The sequence below is a fragment of the Prionailurus bengalensis genome, chromosome B3 (assembly GCF_016509475.1).
Source record: "Prionailurus bengalensis isolate Pbe53 chromosome B3, Fcat_Pben_1.1_paternal_pri, whole genome shotgun sequence".
NCBI classification, from domain to species: Eukaryota; Metazoa; Chordata; class Mammalia; order Carnivora; family Felidae; genus Prionailurus; species Prionailurus bengalensis.
Genome location: NC_057355.1, coordinates 41,599,942 through 41,626,740, shown reverse-complemented (window position 1 = coordinate 41,626,740; position 26,799 = coordinate 41,599,942). Strand labels below are relative to the sequence as shown.

The 26,799-nt window shown below is 37.0% G+C and overlaps 1 protein-coding gene across 3 annotated transcripts in view; it reads left to right on the top strand.

Moving 5' to 3' along the window:
- Positions 1-26,799, top strand: part of USP3 (ubiquitin specific peptidase 3) — a 106,824-nt gene that overhangs the window by 38,462 nt on the left and 41,563 nt on the right. For all 3 annotated transcript variants that reach the window (XM_043555224.1, XM_043555222.1, XM_043555225.1), the window contains exons 4-8: positions 14,242-14,325; positions 16,196-16,277; positions 17,502-17,584; positions 19,888-20,001; positions 22,712-22,825. In XM_043555224.1, coding sequence (XP_043411159.1) covers positions 14,242-14,325; positions 16,196-16,277; positions 17,502-17,584; positions 19,888-20,001; positions 22,712-22,825 — 477 coding nt within the window. The remainder of the gene's footprint in view (positions 1-14,241; positions 14,326-16,195; positions 16,278-17,501; positions 17,585-19,887; positions 20,002-22,711; positions 22,826-26,799) is intronic.

The window sequence follows — 26,799 nt, the reverse complement described above, 5'->3', positions numbered from 1 at the left end:
TTCTCCAAGAAGACCTAAATCATGGCAAGTGTGAGCTATTTTATTTACCTCCCAAGAGGGACACCTTGCTACAGCTCCCTTCACTTCTCACATAAACAGGACATCCGGAAGAAGTTCATATCATCCAAACAGAACAACATAAAATGGGTCACTGTTTCCAAAGAGGGAAAGCGACACCAAAAGGAGTAATTTTGATTTGACACAGACCTACTCATTTAGGAGATCAGTCAGCTAAACTGAGCTTTGAAGTCAAGTGAAGATTTCTATAAAAATGAAAATCTCCCCCAAAATGAAAATCACTCCCACAAGGGCTAGTGTTCACTTTTATTATTTAAGTAATTTATTTTTTCCTCACACCCCATCTTCTCTCTCCAGTCAGTAAAAATGGAATTGTATGTGGTATACGTTCTTTTATCACAAAGAAACTAAGATTAAAATTAGGAACTTTGATTTCTTATGTAGATATTTGGAGTTAATAGTTTTTAAATACTGAACAAATAGCTTTTGACATCTGACATAGTCTTGCCGATTCTGATCCTTATCAACAGTAACTGAATTTCTGAGGATACAAAAAATGTAAAAGGAATATTAAAACTAAGTTACTAGAATTTTTCTTTTCTGGCAGGTAATGTTTTAAGGCACTCTTTCACACAAGGAAATATTATGAAATGTTAAGCAATTCATTTGTTTAGAAAAAAGACTTGTAGGGGCTCAGTCGGTTGGCTCAGTTGGTTAAGCGTCTGACTTCAGCTCAGGTCACGATCTCTCGGTCTGTGAGTTCGAGCCCCGCATCGGGCTCTGGGCTGATGGCTCAGAGCCTGGAGCCTGCTTCCGATTCTGTGTCTCCCTCTCTCTCTGTCCCTCCCCCATTCATGCTCTGTCTCTCTCTGTCTCAAAAATAAATAAACGTTAAAAAAAAATTTAAAAAAAAAAAAAGAAGACTTGTATTTCAGATTTTAAACACCTGTAACAAATAGTTTTAACTAAAACTAGTAAAAATAAAGCTCTTATTTGTGGACTTAAATTGATACCGAATTGTTCTCAAAGAAAATTGTGATTGACTATTAAAAAGGGGAACATCTTTTGACTATCTTTATAAACAATTTTAGTACAAATTTTCAGTGATGTAAAGATTAGAGAACAGGAAGAGTTTTGTTTATTTAAAAACAGCATTTTGAAGTTTATTTATTTATTTATTTTAATATGAAATACATTGTCAAATTGGTTTCCATACAACACCCAGTGCTCATCCCAACAGGTGCCCTCCTCAGTACCCCTCACTCACCCTCCCCTCCCTCCCACCCCCCATCAACCCTCAGATTGTTCTCAGTTTTTAACAGTCTCTGATGTTTTGGCTCCCTCCCTCTCTAACCTTTTTTTTTTTTTTTTTCCTTTCCCCTCCCCCATGGTCTTCTGTTAAGTTTCTCAGGATCCACATAGGAGTGAAAACATACGGTATCTGTCTTTCTCTTTATGGCTTATTTCAGTTAGCATAACACTCTCCAATTCCATCCATGTTGCTACAAAAGGCCGTATTTCATTCTTTCTCATTGCCGTGTAGTATTCCATTGTGTATATAATCATTTTGAACTTCAAAAAGAACTTTTTTAATAGAGGTGTTCTGAAAACATAAAGGGCTCTTTCCTAATAAGCTAGTACTTGTTTGCTTTTAACAAAGGATATAGATTTTCTCTGCAGGTATTGTTCTGATTTTCCAAAATTGGCCTATTTGATGGCAATACATTAGAATTTAATAAAAGAATTTAAAAATAAGCTTGCTATGTAAATGAGTTCTTTTGAGTTTTAACTTTTCTTGGTTTGAAAAGATGAATCTTCTGTATCCATATCTAGTATTTATAATAAAACCAGAGATCAAATTTGCCTCCAAATATCACAATACTATACAAGGGAATGAAAAGGAATTTAAAATTTATTGCTGGATCCCCTGCTGCCCTTTTTGAGGGGTACTTTTTGCATAGAAGTTTTTGTTTTATTTTGAGGGGATTTTTTGGTATTAGTATTATACACAACTTACCGTTTAAAGATCACTTTGTAGGGGCACCTGGGTGGCTCAGTCGATTAACCATCCAACTCTTGATTTCAGCTCAGTTCATGATCTCACACTTCATGAGTTTGAGCTCCATAGCAGCCTCTGTGTTGACGGTTGCCTGCTTGAGATTCTCTCTCCCTCTCTCTCTGCCCCCTCCCCTGCTCGTACATGTGCGTGTGTGCGCGCTCTCTTTCTCTAAAAATAGCATTAAAAAAAAATCACTTTGTAGCTGTAGGTTAAAAGATTGTTTCTTTACTGTTGCATAAAAAATCAGGTTCATTTGTATGATGGTTGCTTCTTGTCTCCGATTGGTGGAGAGTCGTGTGGCTTGGGAGTATTTTCTAAGTTCTTCAAGGATGCCATACGGATCTTTGTAACTTTAATAGCACTTAATAGGAATGGAAAAACAACCTTAGAGTTTTAAAGTTAAGAAAGAGAAAGTTTTCTCTGTTTTGGGTGTGATATATGTGCCATAAAATATGGTAGCATTTGAGCAATTAAAAGTGGCTAGTACAGGGGCACCTGGATGGCTCAGTACGTTAAGCGTCCAACTGAATCTCATGGCTCATGGGTTTGAGCCCCGCATTGGGCTCTGTGTGGACAGCTCAGAGCCTGGAGCCTGCTTCAGATTCTGTGTCTCCCTCTCTCTCTGCCCCTCTCCTGCTCTGTCTCTCTCTCTCTCTGTGTCTCTGTCTCAAGAATAAATAAACATTAAAAAATATATAAAAATTAAAAGTGGCTAGTACAGGGCACCTGGGTGGCTCAGTGGGTTAAGCGTCCAACTTTTGATTTTGACTCAGGTCTTGATCTCACATTTTGTGAGATAGAGCCCCACATCAAGCTTTATGCTGACAGTGCAGAGCCTGCTTAGGATTCTCTCGCTTTCCTTCTGCTCCTCCCCTGCTCTCACGCATGTGTGCATTCTCTCTCTCAAAAATAAATAAACTTGGGGCACCTGGGTGGCTCAGTCGGTTAAGCGTCTGACTTCGGCTCAGGTCATGATCTCGCGGTCCGTGAGTTCGAGCCCCGCGTCAGGCTCTGCTGACCGCTCAGAGCCTGGAGCCTGTTTCAGATTCTGTGTCTCCCTCTCTCTGACCCTCCCCCATTCATGCTCTGTCTCTCTCTGTCTCAAAAATAAATAAACGTTAAAAAAAATTTTTTTTTAAAAAACAAACTTTAAAAAAAGTAGCCAGTGGGACTGAGGAATGTTTTGTTTTGTTTTATTTTAATTAATATAATTTTAAATCACCACATGTGGCTGGCAGCTATTATCTTGGACAGTTCAGCCTCAAACTATTACAATTTAACATTGATATATTTTAATGTTATAAATCTTTCAAAGCATTTAGACAAAAATCTGACAGAAACTCCAAAAAGAAAATAAGTCAGTTTCACAAATTAAAATAGTTGCAGATGATTAAAACTTAAAGCAAATATAACCCAGCAAGATGTACCAAAAAGAAAAATTATATAATTAGTTAATTTCATGTGAAGCCTGCGGACATATTCATTATTTGTATCAACGTATTTCATAAAGAACCCCCAGTTATTATATCATTACAAGCAAAAATACATTTATAAATAGCCATTTCTGAATTTAAAAATCCTAATAACATTGAAACAAAAGGAAATTATTAAAATATCATAGTCTTCTAAAAACTAAAGAAAAAAAGGAGGCATCATGTACTAAAGCCATTTCCATTAAATCAGAAACAAGACAGAAATACCTTTTATAATCATTTACATGCGGGGTGCTGGGGTAGCTCAGTCCTTTGAACATCCGACTTCAGCTCAGGTCATGATCTCGCAGTTCTGTGAGTTCAAACCCCACTTGGACTCACCTGCTGTCACCTCAGAGCTCTGTCCTTGTCTCTCTCTGCCCCTCCCCCTCTCATTCTCTCTCTCTCTCTCTCTCTCACACACACACACACACACACACACACACAAATTTTAAAAACCGTTAAAAAAAAAAAAAAAAAAGATCAGGGCACCTGAGTGCCTCAGTCGGTTTATCATCCAACTTCAGCTCAGGTCATGATCTTAAGATTCCTGAGTTCAAGCCCCATGTCGGGCTATGGGCTGATGGCTCAGAGCCTGGAGCCTGCTTCGGATTCTGTGTCTCCCTTTCTCTCTGCACTGTACCCCCCCATCCCCCACTGCCTGTGTGTGCGTGCTCTCTCTGTCTCTCTCTCTCAAAAATAAATAAATATTTAAAAATCACTTACATGATTGTCAGTATTATTTAGCATTGTTTTGGCAGTTCTAGCCTTTGAAGTAAGACAGTAAGTAAATGAGATAATTAGTATTAATATTGGAAAACGGGAAAAATTTTTTTGTTTTCAAATTACATAATAGAATGCCCAGAAAATTCACGGAAACTTTAGTAGAAAACAACTAGAATTAATTAAGAAATTTTGAAATGGTGATATATCATATACAAATAATAATAGCTTCATTAGCAGTTATCAATCAAAAATGGAAATACCCAGGGACAGCTGGGTGACTCAGTTAGTTTTGGCACAGGTCATGATCTCATGGTTCGTAGGTTCAAGCCCTGCAGCCGGCTCTGCAATGGCAGTGTGGAGCCTTCTTGTCTCTCCTTCTCTCTCTGTCCCTCCCCCATTTGTGCTGTCTCTGTCTCTCTCAAAATAAATAAATAAACTTAAAAAAAAAAAAGGAAATAATCAAAGAAACAAACAAAACCCCAGCGTAATGGCAAAAACTATATATGTAGGAATAAACGTATTAAAGACACAAAGCAAAGACATAGATCCTTTGTGAATAAAATTCAGTGTTATAAGCAGTCCTTTCCTCCCCAAATTTTTACCTTCAAAATTTTTACTTGAGAGTCTAATTTGCATAATGATTTTCAAACATAATGTGAACAGGAGTGTCTGAGTGCCTCAGTTGTTTGAGTGTCTGACTTTGGCTCAGGTCATGATCTCACCTGAGTTTGAGCCCTGCATTGGGCTCTGTGCTGACAGCTGAGAGCCTGGAGCCTGCTTCAGATCTCAGATCCTCTGTCTCCACACCCCCACACCCCCTCCCCCCCCTTCCCTTGCTCATGCTCTCTCTCTTTCTCAAAAATAAATAAACATTAAAAAATAAAAACATAATGTGAACAGCATCCAGAAAAAATCACAAGAGCAGATGTGTTGCTCTTATTCAGTAAATATCCATTGAGAACCTACTCTGTGCTAGGAACCTAGTTTTTTTAGTGCCAGCAGTCACCAAAATAATGCCCTTGAGGGGATGAAAGAAAATATAGGACTTCTATTAAATGTTTTTATTGGGGTTCCTGGGTGGCTCAGTTGATCGTCGGACTCTTGATTTTGGCTCAGGTCATGATCTCACAGTTTGTGGATTTGAGCCCTGAGTTGGGCTCCATGTTGATGGGCTCTCTCCCTCTCTCTCTGCCCCTTCCTCAGTCATTTGCATGTTCTCTCTTTCTCTCTCAAAAATAAATAAACTTTTTAAAACAAGTTTATTAGGGGCGCCTGGGTGGCTTGGTCGGTTAGGCGTCCGACTTCGGCTCAGGTCATGATCTCATGGTCCGTGAGTTTGAGCCCCGCATCGGGCTCTGTGCTGACAGCTCAGAGCCTGGAGCCTGTTTCAGATTCTGTGTCTCCCTCTCTCTCTGCCCCTCCCCTGTTCATGCTCTGTCTCTCTCTGTCTCAAAAATAAATAAACGTTAAAAAAAAAAAAAAGTTTATTAAAAAAAAAAGCTCTGGCCAGCATTTCATATACCTGCTGCTGGTAGTCTTTAGATTAAGTGGTCATGTGTCATGAACTGTACACAGAATGTCTTGAATCAGAGCTTCGTGTGTGGAGTCCTCACCCTTGTTCACCTTTAGCATTTTGCAGTTTATTGTAGTCTGCTTAGTTACATGGATTTACTTAGTTTTTCCAAGTCAACCCTCATCACATGATACACTGTTTAAATGATTTTTACCAAATGGGGCACCTGGCTGGCTCAGTTGGTAGAGCATGCAACTCTTGATCTCAGGATTGTGAGTTCGAGCCCCACATTGGGTGTGGAGGCTACTTACAATAAAAAAATAATACGAGATTTTTACCAAATAAGCCCTGCAAGATAATAATGCAAATACTAGTGAACAAGAAAAGAGAAAGCTAACAGACTTTCCCACTCTGAGCTCATCAAACACAGGAGAAGATAAAAATATTGGCTATCTAATAAAAACACAGACTAATCAGATCCGTAAGTTTGGACAGAAAGCTTAAGCTATAAGAAGTATGAATTTGTATCTATTATCATTAATGTCAAATTTCACCCTGTGTATATTATACTTTGAGATATTAGTTTAATCATAGTGTGAAGATATCATGAATAACAAGACATTTTCAAGTAGTTTATTTTACCTCCAGCTTATTTTAAGATGTTTCTTTTTTATATTATGCACATTAATTTAGATTTACTTACATATATGTGATTTCTTAATACAAACATATAAATATATTGGGGGTAGTTTTGTGGTTTACTTTTTAACTTGATTAGGTGCCTGATGAAACTAATTTGGAGTTTTCTTCTTAATAGATGAGGGTTTTGCCTTTTAGAATTAGAGGGGCATGCAAGAGTGAAAATAGGGAAGAAAGAAGTGTTTCTAAAGTTAGAATTGGGGCGCCTGGGTGGCTCAGTCGGTTAAGCGTCCGACTTCGGCTCAGGTCATGATCTCGCAGTTCGTGAGTTTGAGCCCCGCGTCGGGCTCTGTGCTGACAGCTCAGAGCCTGGAGCCTGTTTCAGATTCTGTGTCTCCCTCTCTCTCTCTGACCCTCCCCCGTTCATGGCTCTGTCTCTCTCTGTCTCAAAAATAAATAAACGTTAAAATAAAAAAAAATTTTTAAGTTAGAATTAAAAAAAAAAAAAAGCCAGGGAAAGAAAGCACATACAGAGATGACCAAAAGTGAGGAATATTTTTGTCATTAAACAAGTGAATGGTGCTACATGGAAGATACTAAAGAAAGGTAAGGGAGTTGATATATATGGGATGAAAGCTTAAATCTAAATGCAAAGCATGTAATACTGAAGTGAAAGGGAAGATTGGGAGGGAAAGGTGAGAGAGAAGAGAATGAAGGTAAGGCTAACATTGTGGGACCATCAAATACTATAGCTTAATTTGGCTGTAGTTATCTGTGGATTTGAAAGTCACTGTATAAGGGGGTGGGTGGGGTGGGAAAGATCATACCAGAGGAAATAACCAAAGTAGAGAATAGAATGTTAGTTGAAATAGAGGAGAAAAAAGATTGATTTGGGGGAGATTTTATAAACAGAAAAGTAGAAAGGATTAGATATGATTAGATGTTAGAAATTAGAAATAAATGAAAACCTAAAAGTATACACATAAGGAATCAATGTAATCCAGAAATTGGACAGTTTTATTTTGCTCTTTATTAGAGTAAGCAGAATGTGAAATAAACCTCTAATTTTATCCATTTTTTACCTCCCTAATTATATAGTGGTATAAATAACATATTTTTTTATGAAAATTTAGCTGCTACTTGTATATTCTTTCATTGCAAGGTAGTAAAGTTAATTATTATCTTAACATCAGTGTACATGTAATTCCATACTATATGCTTAATTTCTTTATTAACTATTGGCTTAAAGTAATTTGAAACTATTTAGAGATCATTTTTGGATGAGGGAATTTGGATTTGAGAAGAGTCTTTACATAGCCAAGATGATAGTGTGGTTTGTCTCAAGGTGTTAGAAATAAAGAAAGATACCAATCCCCTTCCTGCCTTGTTTTTTTTATATCCTGTTTCTTTAACATCACTAATATGTTGCCTGATTTGATTTCTAAGTGTTTTTATCTTTAATGCTCAAGTTACTTACATTTTCTTAAAAAGTTCCTTTTTCTAAATACAAAAGTGGACCTTTTCCTTATCTGACAAATAGTCTATTAGAAGTAGAACTTATAGCCATCTTTGTACTTTCTTGGAAGTTCTTCTCTAAGCCTGAAATAGTCATGTGATGCTTTGATGAATCAAAAAAAAAAGAAGTAGAGCTTATCTTTACTTGAAAAATCACCTAAAATCACTAAATAAGAACTTTCTTAATTGTAAATTTAATAACCTAAAAATTGGTCGTGTAATATTGGTGGTTCTTGACTTGTGTTTGTTACATACTTGAAGTCCTATGTGTATGAGGAGTTGCTGAACCCAGGCCCTCTTCGAGAGAAGTACTAATCAAGTTAGTTACCTGAACTCTGACCAGCTTCCTCCTTTCACAGTTTCTCAGTGACAGCACTATAGAAAGAAGAAAAAGAGGAATACAACTCTTTATAGTATTATTTCAACTACATTTTGTGAGCCAGGTGTATGTTCACCTTATGACATTTAACCATATTTTATAACATTTATTTCAAAATGGGAAAAGCATTCCGAGTTTCAGAGGACCGATCTACAAGCTTTTGAAACCCATCCTACAAGTTAAGTACTTTTTTTTACTTCTTTTTCTGACATAATCTTCTTGAAGGGAAAACCAAGGAGAGTGGCTGGTTTTTTTTTGTTTTTGTTTTTGTTTTTTTTAGGTGTTTGAGGTAAGTATAATTCTGACCGATTGGCTTCAACACAGTTGTAAACCAGAAGAGGTGTTTAAATTTTATTTTTTTTAATATATTTTTTCATGTTTATTTATTTTTGAGAGAGAGAGAGCACGCAGGCAGGGAAGGAGCAGGGGTAGGGGATGGCGGAGAGAGGATCCAAAGTGGGCTCTGCGCTGACACTGTAGAGCCTGATGCAGGGCTTGAACCCACAAACTTTGAGATCATGACCTGACTGCTTAACAGACTGAGCTGCCCAGGCGCCTCCAGAAGAGATGTTTAGAACTTGTTTACTTTTTTTTGTTTTAAGCTTATTTATTTGGGGGGAGAGGAGTAGAGAGAGGGAGAGAAGAATCCCAAGCAGGCTCCGCACTGTCAGCGCAGAGCCCAACACAGGGCTGGAACTCACAAACCATGAGGTCATGACCTGAACCAAGATCAAGAGTTGGATGCTTAACTGACTGAGCCACCCAGGCACCCCAGAACTTGTTTACTTTAAATCCTTCTGTTTGCCTTGGGACTTTTTAATACCAATATTAGTGGGATAGTTTCCAGTTTGAAATCAGTGTCTTCAGCTAGGACTAAGGCAACCAGACAACATTTAAATTCTCATTTATATCCTACTTTTGCTCCTTGTTATCTTTTGACCTCTGGGCCAGGGAGGAAGAAGAAATCAAAAGGAGTTGGGGCAGGTAGAGAAGCCTGTGCTGTGAGGCAGCTCTTGGTTACACAGAGGAAGGAAACTAACAATTCTTGATCTCTGCCACATGCCAGGCACTCTTAGAAGTTTTGGCCTATAGAAGTAGGTGCTTTCCTTTCAAAATGTCATCATCATCATCATCATCAAATAATAGTGGTAAATTATTTCAGTTATCAAATCATGTGGTAAATTCAGAGAGTATAAAAATTATAATCTTAAAGGTAAGTGTCCTTAGTGACTGTAAGAAAACCTAAAATTGGCTCTTGAGAAATAGGGGCAGTTGTGAAAACATTAAAAAAAGTTCAAACCAGTGAAAACAACACCAGACAAAACAAAAAATATTTCTTATAGTTCAATAAAGTTAAATTTGTTACCCCTTTATGATATTGGGTAGTAATATAGAGTGTTAGAGCGGGTAATGTCCTAGATACCCTTTAGATTAGCAGTGCTACCACCAGAAATAATACAAGTCATACATGCAATTTAAACTTTCCTAATAGTCACATTAAAGCAGAAGAAATAGGTGAATTGGTTTTAATTGTATATTTTATGTAACCCACTTGTTCAAATAATGTGTCAACATGTAATCACCATAAAATTAGAGATCGTTTGTATTCTTATTTTTACATGAAACCTTCCAAATCCAGTGTATATCTTACACTTACAGCACATCTCCATTCAGATGCTAAATTTTCATTAGAAATGCTTGACTTCTATAAAAATTGCAGTTAAAACAGATTCTAGGGGTGCCTGTGGCTCAGTTGGTTGAGTGTCCATCTTCAGCTCAGGTTATAATCTCACAGTTCATGAGTTCGAGCCTGCATCCGACTCTGTGCAGACAGCTCAGAACCTGGAGCCTGCTTCGGATTCTGTGTCTCCCTCTCTCTCTGCCCCTCCCCCACTTGTGCTCTGTCTCTTTCTCTCTCAAAAATAAACATTAAAAAATTTTTTTAAAAACCAATTTCATAAATTGGTGATGATTCATAGCATTTGCACATATATACTGAACAATTTTAATAACCACATCCATGATACAGTCTCCTTCAGAACACAGATATTTTCAATATGTATCATGCAGTGGAATAAATACAAGGGAATTTTAGTAAATTTTTTATAGTAAAAAAAAATTTTTTTTTTTTGAGTTTACTGTTTACTGTTTTGAGAGAGACAGAGTGTGAGTGGGGTAGGGGCAGATAGAGAGGGGAGAGAGAATCCCAAGCAGGCTCTGCACCATCACTGCAGAGCCTGATGCGAGGCTCAAACCCACGAACCATGAGATCATGACCTGAGCCAAGATCAAGAAAAGGACGCTTAACCAACCGAGCCACCCAGGTGCCCCATAAATTCAGATTTTTGATCTCACATAGCTGACCCATTGTCTGTCTTGATAGAAACTTTTTCCTATCTACAGTCGTTTGAGACAAAACATACCCACAGTATTAATTGGTCAGTATCTCTTGTGAAACTCATGTAAAGCTAAAAATAAAAGTACTTGCAATTTTTCAAATGTTGAATTGATTGAGTTTAATTGTTAGAAAAGTCCTTTATTCACTGACACTTGCTTGGTGGGTCAATTTAAGATCTTTTACATTTTGGGGGTGCCTGGGTGGCTCAATTGGTTAAGTGTCCAACTCTTGATTTTGGCTCAGGTCATGATCCCAGGATTGTGGAATTGAGCCCTACATCAGGTTCTGTGCCACGCGTGGAGGCTGCTTAAGATTATTTCTCTTTTAGAAAAAAAAAAACTTTTCACATTTTGTAAAATCTCTTTTTAATCTTTTCCTCAAATTTTAAATCCTAATTCCCTTAATGAAATGATAATTTTTTTTTTATCTCTCCTTCTAAAAATGGTTTTCTTTCTTGAGCAAGAATCTAGGCCATTTTATAGTTGGCCAAAATTATAAGCTCAGATCCTTTACTAATCATTGAGACATTTTTTTGTTGTATGTTTAATTCTGATTTCATGAACTGCTTTAAGTTTTGTCTGTTGAGAGGCAACTTCTTATTAAATGAATATGCATTTGCTGAAGGTGACTCTTAATATTGTCTACTCCATTATCTTGAAACCTTTTCAATATAACATTCATTTTGCTCTGCTGTAACAAATTGTAATTGCCATCCTTTGTAAAATTTGTGACATAACTTCTCTACTTGATACTGCCTCATTAGTGTGCCTTCATGTGAAAGTTAAAATTTTTTTCATAATTAAGCTAGAAAAAAATTTTTATTATAGTTAAAATAAGTATTTCTACTTAACTATCAATTACTGTTTACATAACAATAACTCTGCTGTCTGTATAAAATATTCACATAAACATTGCAGTGCTGCATTGTTGCATAGAAAAATAACGAACTCAACCATTCTGTTGACATAAACCAGATTGGTAATATGCTAATGTGTAATACTAGAAATGACACATGCACCCATCATGTGATGTAATAATAAAAATGAAACATAGTTTTACCAAAACCATAAAATTGTGTTTAGTGGAAAAGTATTTTGTAAAAATACTTTAGATGTTAAGTGAAATTTTGTATCAGTTAGAATTTTTTAAAAATTAAAATTCAATTATTCAGTTGCATCAGTCACATTAGCACAGCTGTAGAGTCTTGAGCAACTTATTTAATTTTTTTTAATGTTTATTTTTGAGAGAAAGAGAGACAGTACGAGTGGGGGGGGGGGCAGAAAAGGGGAGACAAAATCTGAAGAAGGGTCCAGGTTCTGAGCCATCAGCATAGAACCCGACATGGCACGAACTCACCAACTGGGAGATCATGACCTGAGCTGAAGTTGGATGCTTAACGGACTGAGCCACCCAGGCACCCAGCACCTTACTTACTTTAATGATGAAAGTTCAGAGAGATGAAGCAACTATATCCAGTTAAGCCAGATTTATTTAGAATGGAGCAAAAGCATAAGTAAATCTATATTTCAGTATATGAAAGTGTTACTTTAACAAATGTTATTTTATATTCTAGGCTAAATCCATATTACGCCAAAAAGAATTACTTTAATAAGAAAAAAAAACCCAGTTATTTAGTTTAACTGGACATAGTTTGTTTAAACAGAACAACAACTTTTTTCCAGTTAGCTATTATTAGATATTATGGCTTAGGGTAAATATATGAAAAGTGATCTAAATTTACTCTTAGACGTTGCTCCCCAGTTGAAAACTAGCATTTAATATTGTTTTTGTTCTGAATACTGAGTATTTTATTTGTAATACATGCATAAATTTATGTAAACATAAAATGAAAATGTAAGGAAGAATGTAGCAGTGCAATTTGATTCTTCAGTCAATGCTTAAGCTTCATGGAGGAACCAAGTGATATAAGCCCAGGTTCATAGAGTAGACCTTAACCCTCTTAACCTTTATGCTGAGAAGAAGCAAGGAATTAAACCTTTTCACTAATTTAACTTTTTATGTTTTTATCATAAAACTGATAAAGAATTCTTCTCCTGCCATTGGTGGTTCTTTGGCCATAGAAAAACACTCCAGGATGTAAAAGGTAGCTTTTGCTGTTTGTGTACATGTTAGGAAACTTGGAGAATACATTAGAGACTCATGATTGACAGCATAGGTAGTCAGTTAATGGGGGAAGGGGTGTTAAATAATTACATATATATTATTATTTTAGAGTTTTCAAAAGCATCACTTGAAATTTTAACTTCTGTAAATAAGAGACACAAGCCATGCTTTTGTGTGTGTCATCTTTTTTTTTCATTACTCTCCCCCTTTTCTTCTCATTTTTTTATAGACTGATTACAGACATGTAAGAAATATTTTTTGGATTCTGCTTAAATGACCTAATTTTTACTAGTTGCTATGCATTCAAAGTTTAATTTGCTCAGAATGGCAGCATTATTGTCATTATTCTTTGGTAGTTAAAATAGTGGTTTTATACAAAGCTGCTATTCAAAAGAACATATTGGTACTAGCTTGTAAGGTTTTTTGTTGTTGTTGTTAAAATTGGCTTTATTCCAGGAAAAAAAATTGAATGCTAATGTACAAGGTAATGTCTATTACATATGAGTTCTTGTAATTGCTTACTGACTTGCTAAAAACACACACAATATCTGTTTTGTTTCTTAATTTTTAAGTGTTGATTTTTTTTTTGAGAGAGAAAGTGCATGTGGGGGAGAGGCAGAAGAGAGGGAAGGAGAAAATCCCAAGCAGGTTCCATACTCAGTGTGGAGCCCAACGTGGGGCTCAAACTCATGACTATGAGATCATGACCTGAGCTGAAATGGAGAGTTGGATGTTCAACTAGTTAAGCCACCCAGGTGCCCCTCACAGGATCAGTTTTAAAGAACACCTTAACATCTTTCTTCAAAGCAGTTATCAGTTTCCTAAAAGGTGTAGCTGCTGTTTATTTTTGTTTTCTAGCACCTCAGAATGAAGATTCTTCTCAACCATCTGAATTCAGTTTATTTTAGTTAAATTGTTTTAAATGTATATCTTTTAGTTTAGTTTTTTTGTTTTTAATTTATCCCTACCTTTTCCCTATTCTTCACTTAAATCTTCCCTCCCTGCAAATTCCCATTATTTTGAGTTGGGAAATATCACCTGAAAGCTTTAGGCTTGAGGCAATGTGAATCGACTTGGTGCTTTTTATTTTCTGTGTATTATGCACCACTAAAAAGAATGTAACACCTGTAGCAGCTTATTTTGTTTTTGAAGGAGACATTGAAGAGCTTTTGAGTAAAAATGTGAAAAGAAGCTAGTGATCATTGCCTGCGTGGCTTTTTTTAAAAGGCTTTTAAAAAACATTCCATTGTGGATTCCAAGTTCTCTTTAAACTTACCACTGACAGTAACTGCCTGCGGAGCCATGTGATCGTCTTGGCAGCAGCCAGGCCTTTTAGTGATTTCATTACTGTGGTTTCCTCAAGCTCTTTACACACATTGATTAATATTTTTCTTGCAGTTATCGCTGTGATGATTTTGTGGTTAATGACACCAAGCTGGGACTGGTACAGAAAGTCAGAGAACACTTACAGAACTTGGAAAAGTAAGTAATAGGCTTTGGGAAAGGAAGGGAGATAGAATGGGGTTGAGGGGTTGTTTAGAATTTTTGAGTGGGATTTTTCTTAATGAGTTCCATAACTTCCATCATGTTTTTAGTATGATTGAAATGTTAGTGAAGTAAACTTTGGGTTTACTTTGGATATCTGAAACTGTGCCCATAGTTAATGGTCATAACTGAGCATTTATTTCATTTAATATTTATCATAAGTTATAGCCAAGAGTCCATGAGACTTTTTTTTAAGTTATTACCCATCAGTGTATGTCCACACACACGTATATACATATATACATACACACAATGGAGTATTACTCGGCAGTCAAAAAGAATGAAATCTTGCCATTTGCAACTACGTGGATGGAACTGGAGGGTATTATGCTAAGCAAAATTAGTCAGAGAAAGGCAAATATCATATGACTTCACTCATATGAGGACTTTAAGACACAGAACAGTTGAACATAAGGGAAGGGAAGCAAAAATAATATAAAAACAGGGAGGGGGACAAAACAGAAGAGACTCATAAATGTGGAGAACAAACAGGGTTACTGGAGGGATTGTGGGAGGGAGGATGGGCTAAATGGGTAAGGGGCATCAAGGAATCTACTCCTGAAATCATTGTTGCACTATATGCTAACTAATTTAGATGTAAATTTTAAAAAATTTAAAAAAAAGTTATTACCCATCAATTTATAAGCTACTCAATTTATTTGCAAGGGGAATTTTGGAGTTGTAAGGAAAGGACATAAAATGATAGAAAATCATTATAGAGTTACCTTTGATATTCGAAAATCCTTGTCAAATGTTTTATGAGGTCTTCTTAGAAGCACTAAAATTTATGCATTATTTTTAAGGGAAATTAGGTTTGTTATATTATTGTCCCTTTGCACCTGTATGATAGCACAAGATCTTATTTTCTTCTTTTCCTCTTTTTTTTAAAATTTTTTTTAATGTTTATTTATTTTTGAGAGACAAAGAGAGGGACAGAGCACGAGCAGGTGAAGGACAGAGAGAGAGGGAGACACAGAATCCGAAGCAAGCTCCAGGCTCTGAACTGTCAGCACAGAGCCTGATGCGGGGCTCAAACTCACGGACAGTGAGACCATGACCTGAGCCGAAGTTGGATGCTCAACCAGCTGAGCCAGCCAGGCGCCCCTCTTCTTTTCCTCTTTTGTGAGGGGCTGTGTCCCTTGAAATTACAGTAACTTGTGAAATGCTTTGCCATCATAAAGAAATTACAGTACTTATGTGAATAGAATTTTTTAGCTCTAGCAAGATAGGTTGTTATTCAGATAAAACTCCCTGAATCCAAAATTGAAGCAATAAACAGAAATCTAAACAGTGATGGCTTTGAAGCTGTACAAATAGAAATGGCTCTGGAATGGCTGCTGATGCTAGTGAAATTTGTACAAATCACCCCTAGTCATCAGGTACCATTTATTTTATTTTGGCAGTTGATATTAAAAGCTGTTGTATGAACATACCAAAACTAGGTGTCTCTTAGGAAACTTAAATGTAAAGGCAATACAATATTTTTCAATCATATAATGAGAGAAAATAGCCTGAGGTCTTTGAGTAAAACATGGTATAGTTTTCATTAACTGAAGTCTTTATGCATGTCTTACTGACTAAATAGATTATAGAGCTGATAAGGGAAGAATTGATTTCTTTAAAATCTCAACTAGTTAAAATACTTGGAGTTTAAGTACTCTTTGGCCCCTCTCATTTCAAGGGCTTCCTCCCTTCTTGTAATCTGAATAGAGCAACAGAAGCCCTGTCTAGGATTAGAGGCAGAAGTACAGGCTGTGTAGTATGTGTGCGTCAATGTCTTTTTTACTATCTGTTTTTGTTTTAATAGCTCCGCTTTCACGGCTGACAGGCATAGGAAAAGAAAACTTTTGGAAAATTCATCACTAAACACCAAGTTATTAAAAGTAAATGTAAGTAATTAAAATTTATGCAAATGTAGGAATTGGTTTAGACCTAGTCGCTGTTTTTGTTACATCTCTAACACTAATGTTGGTCCTTATGAACTTTCATAAATGTATGCCTTGGATTTGGAATATTTTACGAAATGTTTGCCACTTGTACTAATGATTCTTGATGTGACTAAATACCCCAGTGAGTCCATCTGTCAGTGCCTTCCTTCCATCAGGATTACTACTGTGTTCCTCTCCCTTAGCAAGTGTTCATTCTGAAAGCCTAGTCCTGTATCTTATTACTCTGTTCCTGAAGATCCCAAAGTTCTTTGCTTCCTTCTGTTAAAGGTCCTAAGTGCAAATTCTATGGGTGTGAGGTTTTGGTAAGTTTTGTTTCTTAGGACTTCATTAATAAAAGTCTATCATGAAAGAATATGCTTCCTCATTTTGGTAACCATCTGTTACCAGATGTATGAGCCATGAATAAATTTAAAAAATTTAACGGTCGCTAAATACTTATAAATACATCAGTAATTTTGCCCTACACCTGCCTCTCTGCTGTCATGCTAGTTATGTTTAGACATGCACTTAATTGAAGTGTTATGATTTTGTGCGATAAAGAGCTTAAAGTGTTCCCTGGCCATCTGAGTTATGGGCAGAGAGGTTTTGTGTTGGATTGGTAGATTCACTTCTAAGGTGTAATATTTAGATGTCATGGTGCATTTGTAGAGTTAATCAGAAAACAAAGCCTTGGTCTTTAAGGGAAATTCAGGTAGCGTTTTAAAGACTGATATCCTGTTGCTAGGAATACATGTATTGGTCTTTTATGCATGGCTTAGAGTTAAAAGTTTGGGGACAGATTTATTTGAGGTGTATATGTTTATATTTTTCAATTTGTAGTAGTTTTAATAAAATCTTGTAAAAGCATTCAGTCTTAAAACTTTATTTCATTTAAGGATCTTCCTGGTTTTTATATCGTGTACTCCATGGTATTTATTAATGCTGATTTCCATATAAGCTTCCACGGGGTACTTCCATTGAGAACAATCCCAGGATCAAAAGTAGGCTTTTAAAAATATCTGGATACTTAGAGAGTAGAACGAGAGTTTGAAATATTCATTGGACAAAAAAGGACCAATTCCAAATTGGTTTGATGCTAGAGTTTCAAATATAGGCCTTTGCTTTGATGTCTGACACAGCCTTCTCTTGGTATTGCTGATGGCCTTTTCTTATCCCATTTTACAGGGAAGCACCACTGGCATTTGTGCCACAGGCCTTCGGAATTTGGGGAACACATGTTTCATGAATGCCATCCTTCAGTCACTCAGGTAATGTTCAGATCAGAGTTAGTTTCTAGCAAAACGGTTAGGAGCAAAGGCTCAGGGTTCAGATTTTATCTCTGCCACTAACTCTAGTCATGTGGCATGTTATCTCATTTCCCTGTGCCTTAGTTTCCTCATCAGTAAAATTGAGGTTAATAGTTCTGCCTCATAGGATGGTTGGGAAGATTAAATAATATAATTTATATAAAGTGTTTAGAACAGTGTCTAGCAGTAAGTAACTGTTAGTTGTCATTATTTATATCCTGTTGCTTCTTGAATGAACTAGAGCAGAGGTCAGAAAACTTTCTCAGTAAATGGCCAGATAGTAAATACTTTAGTCTTTGCATCCCACACACAGTGTCTCATATCTTCTTCTCTTCCCCCTCTCTTCTACCCCAACCCTTTATAAACATCTCTTTAAAAATGTAAAAGCTTGGTGGGGAGCCTGGATGGTTCAGTCTGTTAGCCATCAGACTTCAGCTGAAGTCATGATCTCACAGTTCGTGAGTTCAAGCCCTGCATCAGGCTCTATGCTGATGGCTCAGAGCCTGGAGCCTGTTTCAGATTTGTGTCTCCCTCTCTCTCTGCTCCTCCCCGCCATTTCCTCCCTTCCTCCCTGGCTGCCTCCTTTTCCCTCCCTCTCTCTCTCTCCCCCTCTCTCTCTCTCTCTCTCTCTCTCTCTCTCTCTCTATCTCAAAAATAAATAAACATTAAAGAAAATTTTTTTAAATGTAAAAGGTCACTGGCCCAGGATCAGATTTGGCCTGTGGGCTGTAGTATGCAGACCCCAGGATTATAGGGAACGTTGTTCAGAGTTGAATCTGATTATAGTTGAGTCTTTTTTTTTTTTTTTTTTTTTTTTTTTTTTTTTTTTTTTTAGAGAGAGTGCATGAGCAGGAGAGAGGGGCAGAGGGAAAGAGACAGAATCCTAAGCTCAATCCCATGACCCTGGGATCATGACCCGAACTAAAATCAAGAGTTGGAGGCTCAACCAGCTGAGCCACCTAGGGGAGTCTTATGTTATTTATTTAATTAATTAATTAATTAACTTTTTTTTTTTTTTTACATTCATTTTTTGAGAGACAGTGTGAGCGGAGGAGAGGCAGAGAGAGAGAGAGAGAGAGAGAGAGAGAGAGAGAGAGAGAGACAGAATCGGTAGCAGGCTCCAGGCTCTGAGCTTGTTAGCACAGAGTTGGACGTGGGGCTTGAACTCACCAGTTGTGTGATCATGATCTGAGCTGAAGTTGGACGCTTAACCAACTGAGCCACCCAGATGCCCCTATTTATTTATTTTTGAGAGAAAAGGAGACCGAGCACGAGCGGGGGAGGGGCAGAGAGAGAAGGAGACAGAGAATCTGAAACAGGCTCTGAGCTGTCAGCACAGAGCCCAACGCAGGGCTTGAACTCACGGACCACGGACCGCAAGATCATGCCCTGAGCCAAAGTCAGATGCCTAACCGACTGAGCCATCCAGGTACCCTGCCCCCCCATTAGTTGAGTCTTAAATATGATAAGATCAGATGTTTAGAAGATCTTTAAAATGTAAGATAAGTAGTAAAAATAAAATACCCAACAAGGTTGACCTCAGTTATATGGAAGAAATTATTTTGAAAGCCATATACTTGTAGATTTTAATGCGCCATCAAAGGCCAGAATAAATTATCGTCCTAAGGCCACCTTGCTAATAAGGAACAGAAATCATACTTGGTCCCACCTTAAAGATACTATCTCTTGACTTATCTAGTTTTTTTCAAACAAGAAACTCAAATCACTGCAGAATTCTCCTTATTACTCTGTACTGTATATCTAAACAATACGGTTGGTTTCATGGTTTGTTTTTATTTGAGGAAATTATTGAATACCTGGAAACAGGCACCCCCCCCCAAAAATGGTGACAACCTTTGGGGGAGGGGAATTGAGGATATAATGAAACATTTTTTAAAGTTTTATTTATATGAGTAATGTCTGCACCCAATGTGGGCTTGAACTCACAGCCCTGAGATTAAGAGTCACATGCTGTTCCAACTGAGCCAGCCAGGCACCCCAGAAGTGAGGAATTTTTTTTTTAAAGAGATTTTGCTTTAAGCTCTTTGTTCATTTCTACAAAGTCATCTGTTAATACTGTTTTCTTAGAGTAAATGAAGAAACTTAATGAGGAAACTCAAAGCAATTTCTTGAGAAAGTGAAATCACATTTTCAAAATTCACATGTGGGTTTTATACAACTTTCTTTACAGTCCTAGTAAATTCTTTTTTTTCTTTTCTTTTCTTTTTTTTTTAAATAATTTTCTTCCCTTCCTTTTAAAATAGTAACATTGAGCAGTTTTGCTGTTATTTCAAAGAACTGCCCGCTGTGGAGTTAAGGAATGGGAAAACAGCAGGAAGGCGAACATACCACACCAGGAGCCAAGGGGATAACAATGTGTGAGTTCTAAGAATATGTCCTTTCTGGCTTTGAGCTACAAAACAAGTGACTCTTACTGGTGATTTCCATTTCATTATGTGAGTTAATAGGCACATACATTTTAAAACACTCTTCTAAAAATTGTGTTTAAATATGTAGCTGGTAATCTTAATAATTGTTGGAATTCTTTTATTTCTGTTTACCTAATGGGAGGATAAATTTAGCTCTCTACTTATTAAGTCTTTGTGGATTTGAGCTCTCAAATTGACATCTATATATGAAACACAGTTCTAGGTTTAGACCAGCATGAATATCATTAGCCTTTGTGAGTTGATTTGTCTTATAATAGTAGATAAACCTCTTTTGGCTAATAAAATTAATTTGTAGTCCTCACATTAATTATGGGGCAATGCAATCAATTTTTAGTTGACACGGAGAAGGGAAAATTGACAAATGATTATTGAGAACCGATATGTTTGCAAATTCAGTGCAGCTGTGCTCTATTTGGGGTTCAGATAATCTCTATTATCCATTATCAGTGGGCACATTTTTTCATATTTTAACATTACTGAAATAAGGCTATGTTTTATAATTGGTATATATTTTAACGTAATATTCTTTCTGCCTGCCCATTCCTGCTCCCACACACCCCGTCCCCACACATTCTGAAAAACCATTTTACGATCTGACATTATTCTGCTTAAGACGCTCAGGGAAATTACGATGGAACATGTTAGAATAGTGTACAGTTTGCATAGAGCCAAAATACCAGGGAACTTTAGAGCCAGGCATTGGAGTAGGGAGTAGTCATACCACTATAAGTGATGTCTTAGGAGTTTACTTTGCTAGCAGCATATAGAATGAACTGGAAAAATGCCTGCATTCAAGGAGACTTCACACTTTATAGTATTTGGGTTGGAGGGGATAGCAGTGAAATAAGGAGGAAAAATACATTTTTAGGAAAATTAAGGGATGTATGAGTAGTACTTGATGCATTAGTGTCTTTTAGGGTTTAGTTATAAATTGCAGAAATTATCTCTGGCCATCTTAGGCAGAAAAAGAATTTATTAAAAGTCTGTTGGTAAGCTATTACTGGATGGGTGGAAAATCAGGTCTGGCATCTAGACATCCAGAACCGTAGCCACAATCACCCCATGGAACTATCCCATAAGGATATTACTGTCCTCTAACACACTTCCCATTGTGACACCAGAGTTCCTGTTGCCAGCACTGCTGGAGTTGAGTGCTGGGTGAATGCTGCGGTTTCTGCTATTATTGCTGCCTCTGTACTCCAGGTGATGTTTTTTGTCATCAGAAGGAATTTGCCACTGCCCCAGCTTCTTCGCCTCACTAACTTCTGCTTCAAATAGGCAGGACCCAGGCCATGTACCTGAGTGCTGGCTGCAAGGTGGTTTGAGAAAGCAAGTATCTGGGCTTTCCAACTTCCATAGTGGGAAGCAGGCTCTGACTCTTACCCAGACTCTTAACGTGGGGAATTCCTCAAATACAGGAAGAAGGTTCAGGTACTAGGAAGCAAAAAATATGATTTGTGAGCACACTCCTGGATGACAAAGGTTGAGCTATTAGTGAGATTCTCTGAGAAACCAGTCAGGTATCTGTGAGGATGGTAGGTGTATTGACAGACATAGGTATTGAAGTTGTTTGGTGATGTTTCAGTTTAACTGGTTATTGGAGGTGTTTCATTCTAGCTACCTGCATAGGAAAACAAAATTAATAGTGACTTAAACAACCGTTGTTTATTTTCTCGTGTAAAAGTTAGAGATTATCCCTCTAGGGCTGTTTGACACCATCATCATGCTCCTTCTAGCTTTCTGTTCCACCAACCCTAGGGTAGGGCTGTCATCCACATAGTTCAGAGTGGTGCTGGATCGCCACCATTTTGTCCTTCCAGCTAGAAGGAAGAAGGAAGGGATTAATGACGACTACTCTTTCTCTTTAAGGAAATTTCTCAGAAGTTGAACGCACTCAAAGTTTTTTATTCCAAGAGTTCTTACACCAAGCAAAAAATGGAAGTTCTGTTCCTATGAGAGAAGACAATGGTTATTGGGCGGTAGTAGGGAGAGTATAGAGAGCAGCTTTAGTGTACATTGGGTTTGAAGTGACAAAGGACATTCAGAAGAAAATTCCCCTTGGAAACTGGAAAAACCTGACTGAAATGTGGTCATGAGAGAATCTGGCTTTTAGATTTGGATTCGGGAGTCATGGTGTAGAGCTGAGTGTTGAAGCTTTGTGGTCAGATGAATTGTCTCAGACAGAAATGAGCCGATTCTCACACACTGAGGTCTGGGAAGTGCTCCTTGTAAGTGGTAAGAAGGAAAACTACAGGAAATGGAGAAAGAGATTCTGTTACTTAAAAACTTAAAAAGTTTTTTAAAAATGTACATTTTGAAGTAATTTGTAACTTCTCTATTGCTTTATTGTACAAGTATGCCATTACTCTGGCACACTCAATGTTAGTTGTGGGGTTAAAAAAACCTAGTTTTGTCTATAATTGCTGCTCTTTATGTGGGTTTTTGAGATGCTCTTACTTAACTGTCAGAATTAGGTTAGAAGAAACCAAACCCTTTTTATGTTTTCATTTTTTTAAATATATTTATTTTTTTAAATTTACATCCAAGTTAAGCATATATGTTTTCACTTTTATTATGAGTTGTAGCCAGTTGGACATTATGCATTGAAATAGTAGCCTCTCACTTTCTTCTTTTCCAGGTCTTTGGTCGAAGAGTTTAGAAAGACACTCTGTGCTTTATGGCAAGGTAGCCAGACTGCATTTAGCCCAGAGTCCTTATTTTATGTTGTTTGGAAGATCATGCCAAATTTTAGGTAAGTATTACTTAATGAAGCATATTTTAAAAATCAATATTAGTCTTCATACTATTCCTGGAACAATTTCCTATGAAGCGGTGGTATTCTAAATAATAAAGACTGGCTTTATTTTGTTTTGTTATTAAAATGAGAAGAACAAGAGTTGGATCATTTGACTAGACAAATGTGTATGTTTAAATAATATATAGACATTAAAAATGACTTTAACAAAGGGTAGGGGCAGTGCCTGGGTGGCTAATTCCGTTTAAGTGTCTGACTCTTGGTTTTGGCTCAAGTCATGATCTCACGGTTCACGAGATCAAGCCCTGGGTCGGGCTCTGCACTAACATGGCATTGACACCACAGAGCCTGCTTGGGATTCTCTTTCTCCCTCTCTCTCTCTGCCCCTCTCCTGCTGGTGCACACATGTTCTCATGCACTCTTTTTCACACACACACACACACACACACACACACACACACACAGGGAGTAGGATATTTTGTTCTGAAAACAAAGCCCTTATAAATAACTTAGGTGCTCTAGGAAAACATACTGGACAAAATTTCCTTGATTCTTTCAAAAAAAAATTTTTTTTAATTTAAATTTTTGTTAACCAACATACAGTGAAGTATTGGCTTTGGAGTAGAAGTCAGTGATTCATCACTTACATACAGCACTCAGTATTCCTCACAGCAGGTGCCCTCCTTAGTACCCATCACCCATCTAGCCTGTCTCCCACCCTCCTCCATCAACCCATAGTTTGTTCGCTATCATTAAGAGTCTTTTGTGGTTTGTTTCCCTCTCTTCTCTTACTGCCTCCCTCCCATATGTTCATCTGCTTTGTTTCTTAAATTCCAAATATGAGTGAAATCATATGGTATTTGTCTTTCTCTGATTAATTTATTTCACTTAGCATAACACATTCTTCATCCACATCATTGCAAATGGTAAGATTTCATTCTTTTTGGTGGCTGAATCCATTGTATATATTGTATACATACAATACATTGTGTGTGTGTATATATATATTATATATATATTATAATATATATATACCACATCTTCTTTTAAGAAAATTTTTTAAATGTTTATTTGTTTTTGAGAGAGAGAGAGAAAGAGAGAGCGAGAGTGCTCAAGTAGGGGAGGGGCAGAGAGAGGGAGACACAGAATCCGAAGCAGGCTCCAGGCTCCAAGCTGACAGCACAGAGCCTGATGCGGGGCTCAGCTTTAGTAACCGTGAGATCATGACCTGAGCTGAAGTTGGACCCTTAACTAACTGAGCCACCCAGACGCCCCATAGCACATCTTCTTTATCCATTCATCAGTCAGTGGACATTTGGGCTGTCTCCATAATTTGACTATTATTGATAATGCTGTATAAACATTGGGGTGCATGTACCCCTTTGAATCTGTGTTTTTGTATCCTTTGAGTAAATACCTAATAAGGCAATTACTGAATCACATGGAAGTTCTATTTTTAGTTTCTTTTTTTTAATGTTATTTATTTATTTAATTTTTTTATTTTTTAAAATTTACATCCAAATTAGTTAGCATATAGTGCAACAATGATTTCAGGAGTAGATTCCTCAGTGCCCCTTACCCATTTAGCCCCTCCCCCTTCCCACAACCCCTCCAGTAACTCTCAGTGTGTTCTCCATATTTATGAGTCTCTTCTGTTTTGCCCTCCTCCCTGTTTTTATATTATTTTTGTTTCCCTTCTCTTATGTTCATCTGTTTTGTCTCTTAAAGTCCTCATATGAGTGAAGTCATATGATTTTGTCTGTCTCTGAGTAATTTCACTTAGCCTAATACCCTCCAGTTCCATCCACGTACTTGCAAATGGCAAGATTTCATTCTTTTTCATTGCCAAGTAATACTCCATTATATATATATATATATATATATATATATATATATATACACACACACACACACACACACACACACACACACACCACATCTTCTTTATCCATTCATCCATCGATGGACATTTAGGCTCTTTCCATACTTCGGCTATTGTTGATAGTGCTGCTATAAACATGGGGGTTCATGTGTCCCTTCGAAACAGCATATCTGTATCCTGTGGATAAATGCCTAGTAGTGCGATTGCTAGGTTGTAGGGTTCTGTTTTTAGTTTGTTGAGGAGCCTTCATACTGTTTTCTAGAATGGCTGCACCAGTTTGCATTCCCACTAACAGTGTAAGACTGTTCCCCTTTCTCTGCATCCTTGCTAGTAGCTTTTGTTTCTTGTGCCAATTTTAGCCATTCTGACAGGTGTGAGGTGGTATCTTATTGTGGTTTTGATTTATATTTCCCTGATGATGAGTGATGTTGAGCATCTTTTCATGTGTCTGTTAGTCATCTGGATGTCTTCTTTGGAAAAGTGTTCGTATCATCTTTACATTTCTTAACTAAGTTATTTGTTTTTTGGGTGTTGAGTTTGATAAGTTCTTTATAGCTTTTAGATATTAGATACTTTCAAACTTTTATGAAGAATAATTACCATATACACCATCTTGTTATTTCAACTAAAAAAAAATTCAAATGCAACTGCAGAAATATGTGTCTTACATTTCACTGTTTGGGCTGGGTTCTAAAGGTGTTAGAAGACTAGTCAAGGCTAGTCTATCGGGATTCAGTTTTCAGAAGGTAACTGGGCCACATCCTAATGTGCCTGTGGAGTCACTGTGTTTTCCTTGCTGTCTCTGGCCTCACTTGAGAAGGGAAACAGCCTTGCTGTCAGAGGAATCTGCCTCTTCTCCTTGGTTAGTCATCTCTGTAGGGATTCAGGTAGTGGCAGATTTGAGGCACTGCAGGTGTTTGACAACAGTCTTTGCTACCTTCTGCTGATTTTATCCTCCTGAAGCATGTCCGTGCTCTTGCTAGTCAGGATGTGGGCATCTAATGTATATTCCTCTCCTTTAAAAACAAACAAACAAAAAACACAACAGCCTGCTTTAGTAAAAGTTAGCTATTTTTCTTGCTCTATTGCCTAATAGTAGTTTAGATATATTAGTAATATAAAGAAATGTTTAAAAGGTAATAAACAGAACTGTCATTTGTTACCTTAACTTGAAAAGTCTAGCCTTGAGGATCTGAGGTGATGGACTGTTGTTCCCCCTGGTCTTTGTTTTGAAGGAAATTTCTTTTATATATCATGCCACTTAAATCCCCTTCCAGAGGAGATAAATTTTGTAAGGATTTTAAAGTTTCTTTTGTTTTTTTTAATTAAAAAAAATCTTTAATGTTTATTTTTTGAGAGAGCATAAGTGGGGGAGGGGGAGAGGGACGGGGGACAGAGGATCCGAAGCAGGCTCCACACTAATAGAAGTGAGACAAATGTGGGTCTCACAAACTGCGAGATCATGACCTGAGCTGAAGTCGGATGCTCAACCGACTGAGCCACCCAGGTGCCCCAGGATTTTAAAGTTTCTTGACTCTAAGTAGGAAAGGTGGAAATGACGGTTTCATTTACCACTAACCAAGTTTGGACTTAATATTAACATTTCTAACACAGTCTCCTAGTTAGACTCTTGGTAGGGACTTAGTCTTTGTGTTTTGTAAACTATATATTTATAAATACATACATATTTTTATATGTTTTTATATAGCTTATATGTTTTATAAACTATATAAAAATAGTTTCTATCTATTGAATGCTATGTGCCCAGTACTTTACGTCTTTTATGTCTGACTTTAATTAAAAAACCCAACAATAAAATTTTCAAGGTAGGAAGGGTTAGCCCCATTTTAAAAAAGATAAAACTGAGAGGAGGTAAACTTGTTCAGTCTTAAGCATCTAGTAAGTGTAGGACCAGAATTAGAACCCAGGTCTTTGTGGAGTTGATAAATGACAGATGTGTGAGCAGTAATTTGTCTACATGCCTGAATAAAGCTCACCAACTAACTTTATACTATTCTGCTTGGTCCCCATGGTGACTCAGGTCCTTTATTTTTCTTTCTTTCTTTTTTTTTTTTTAAGCTTTTTTTTT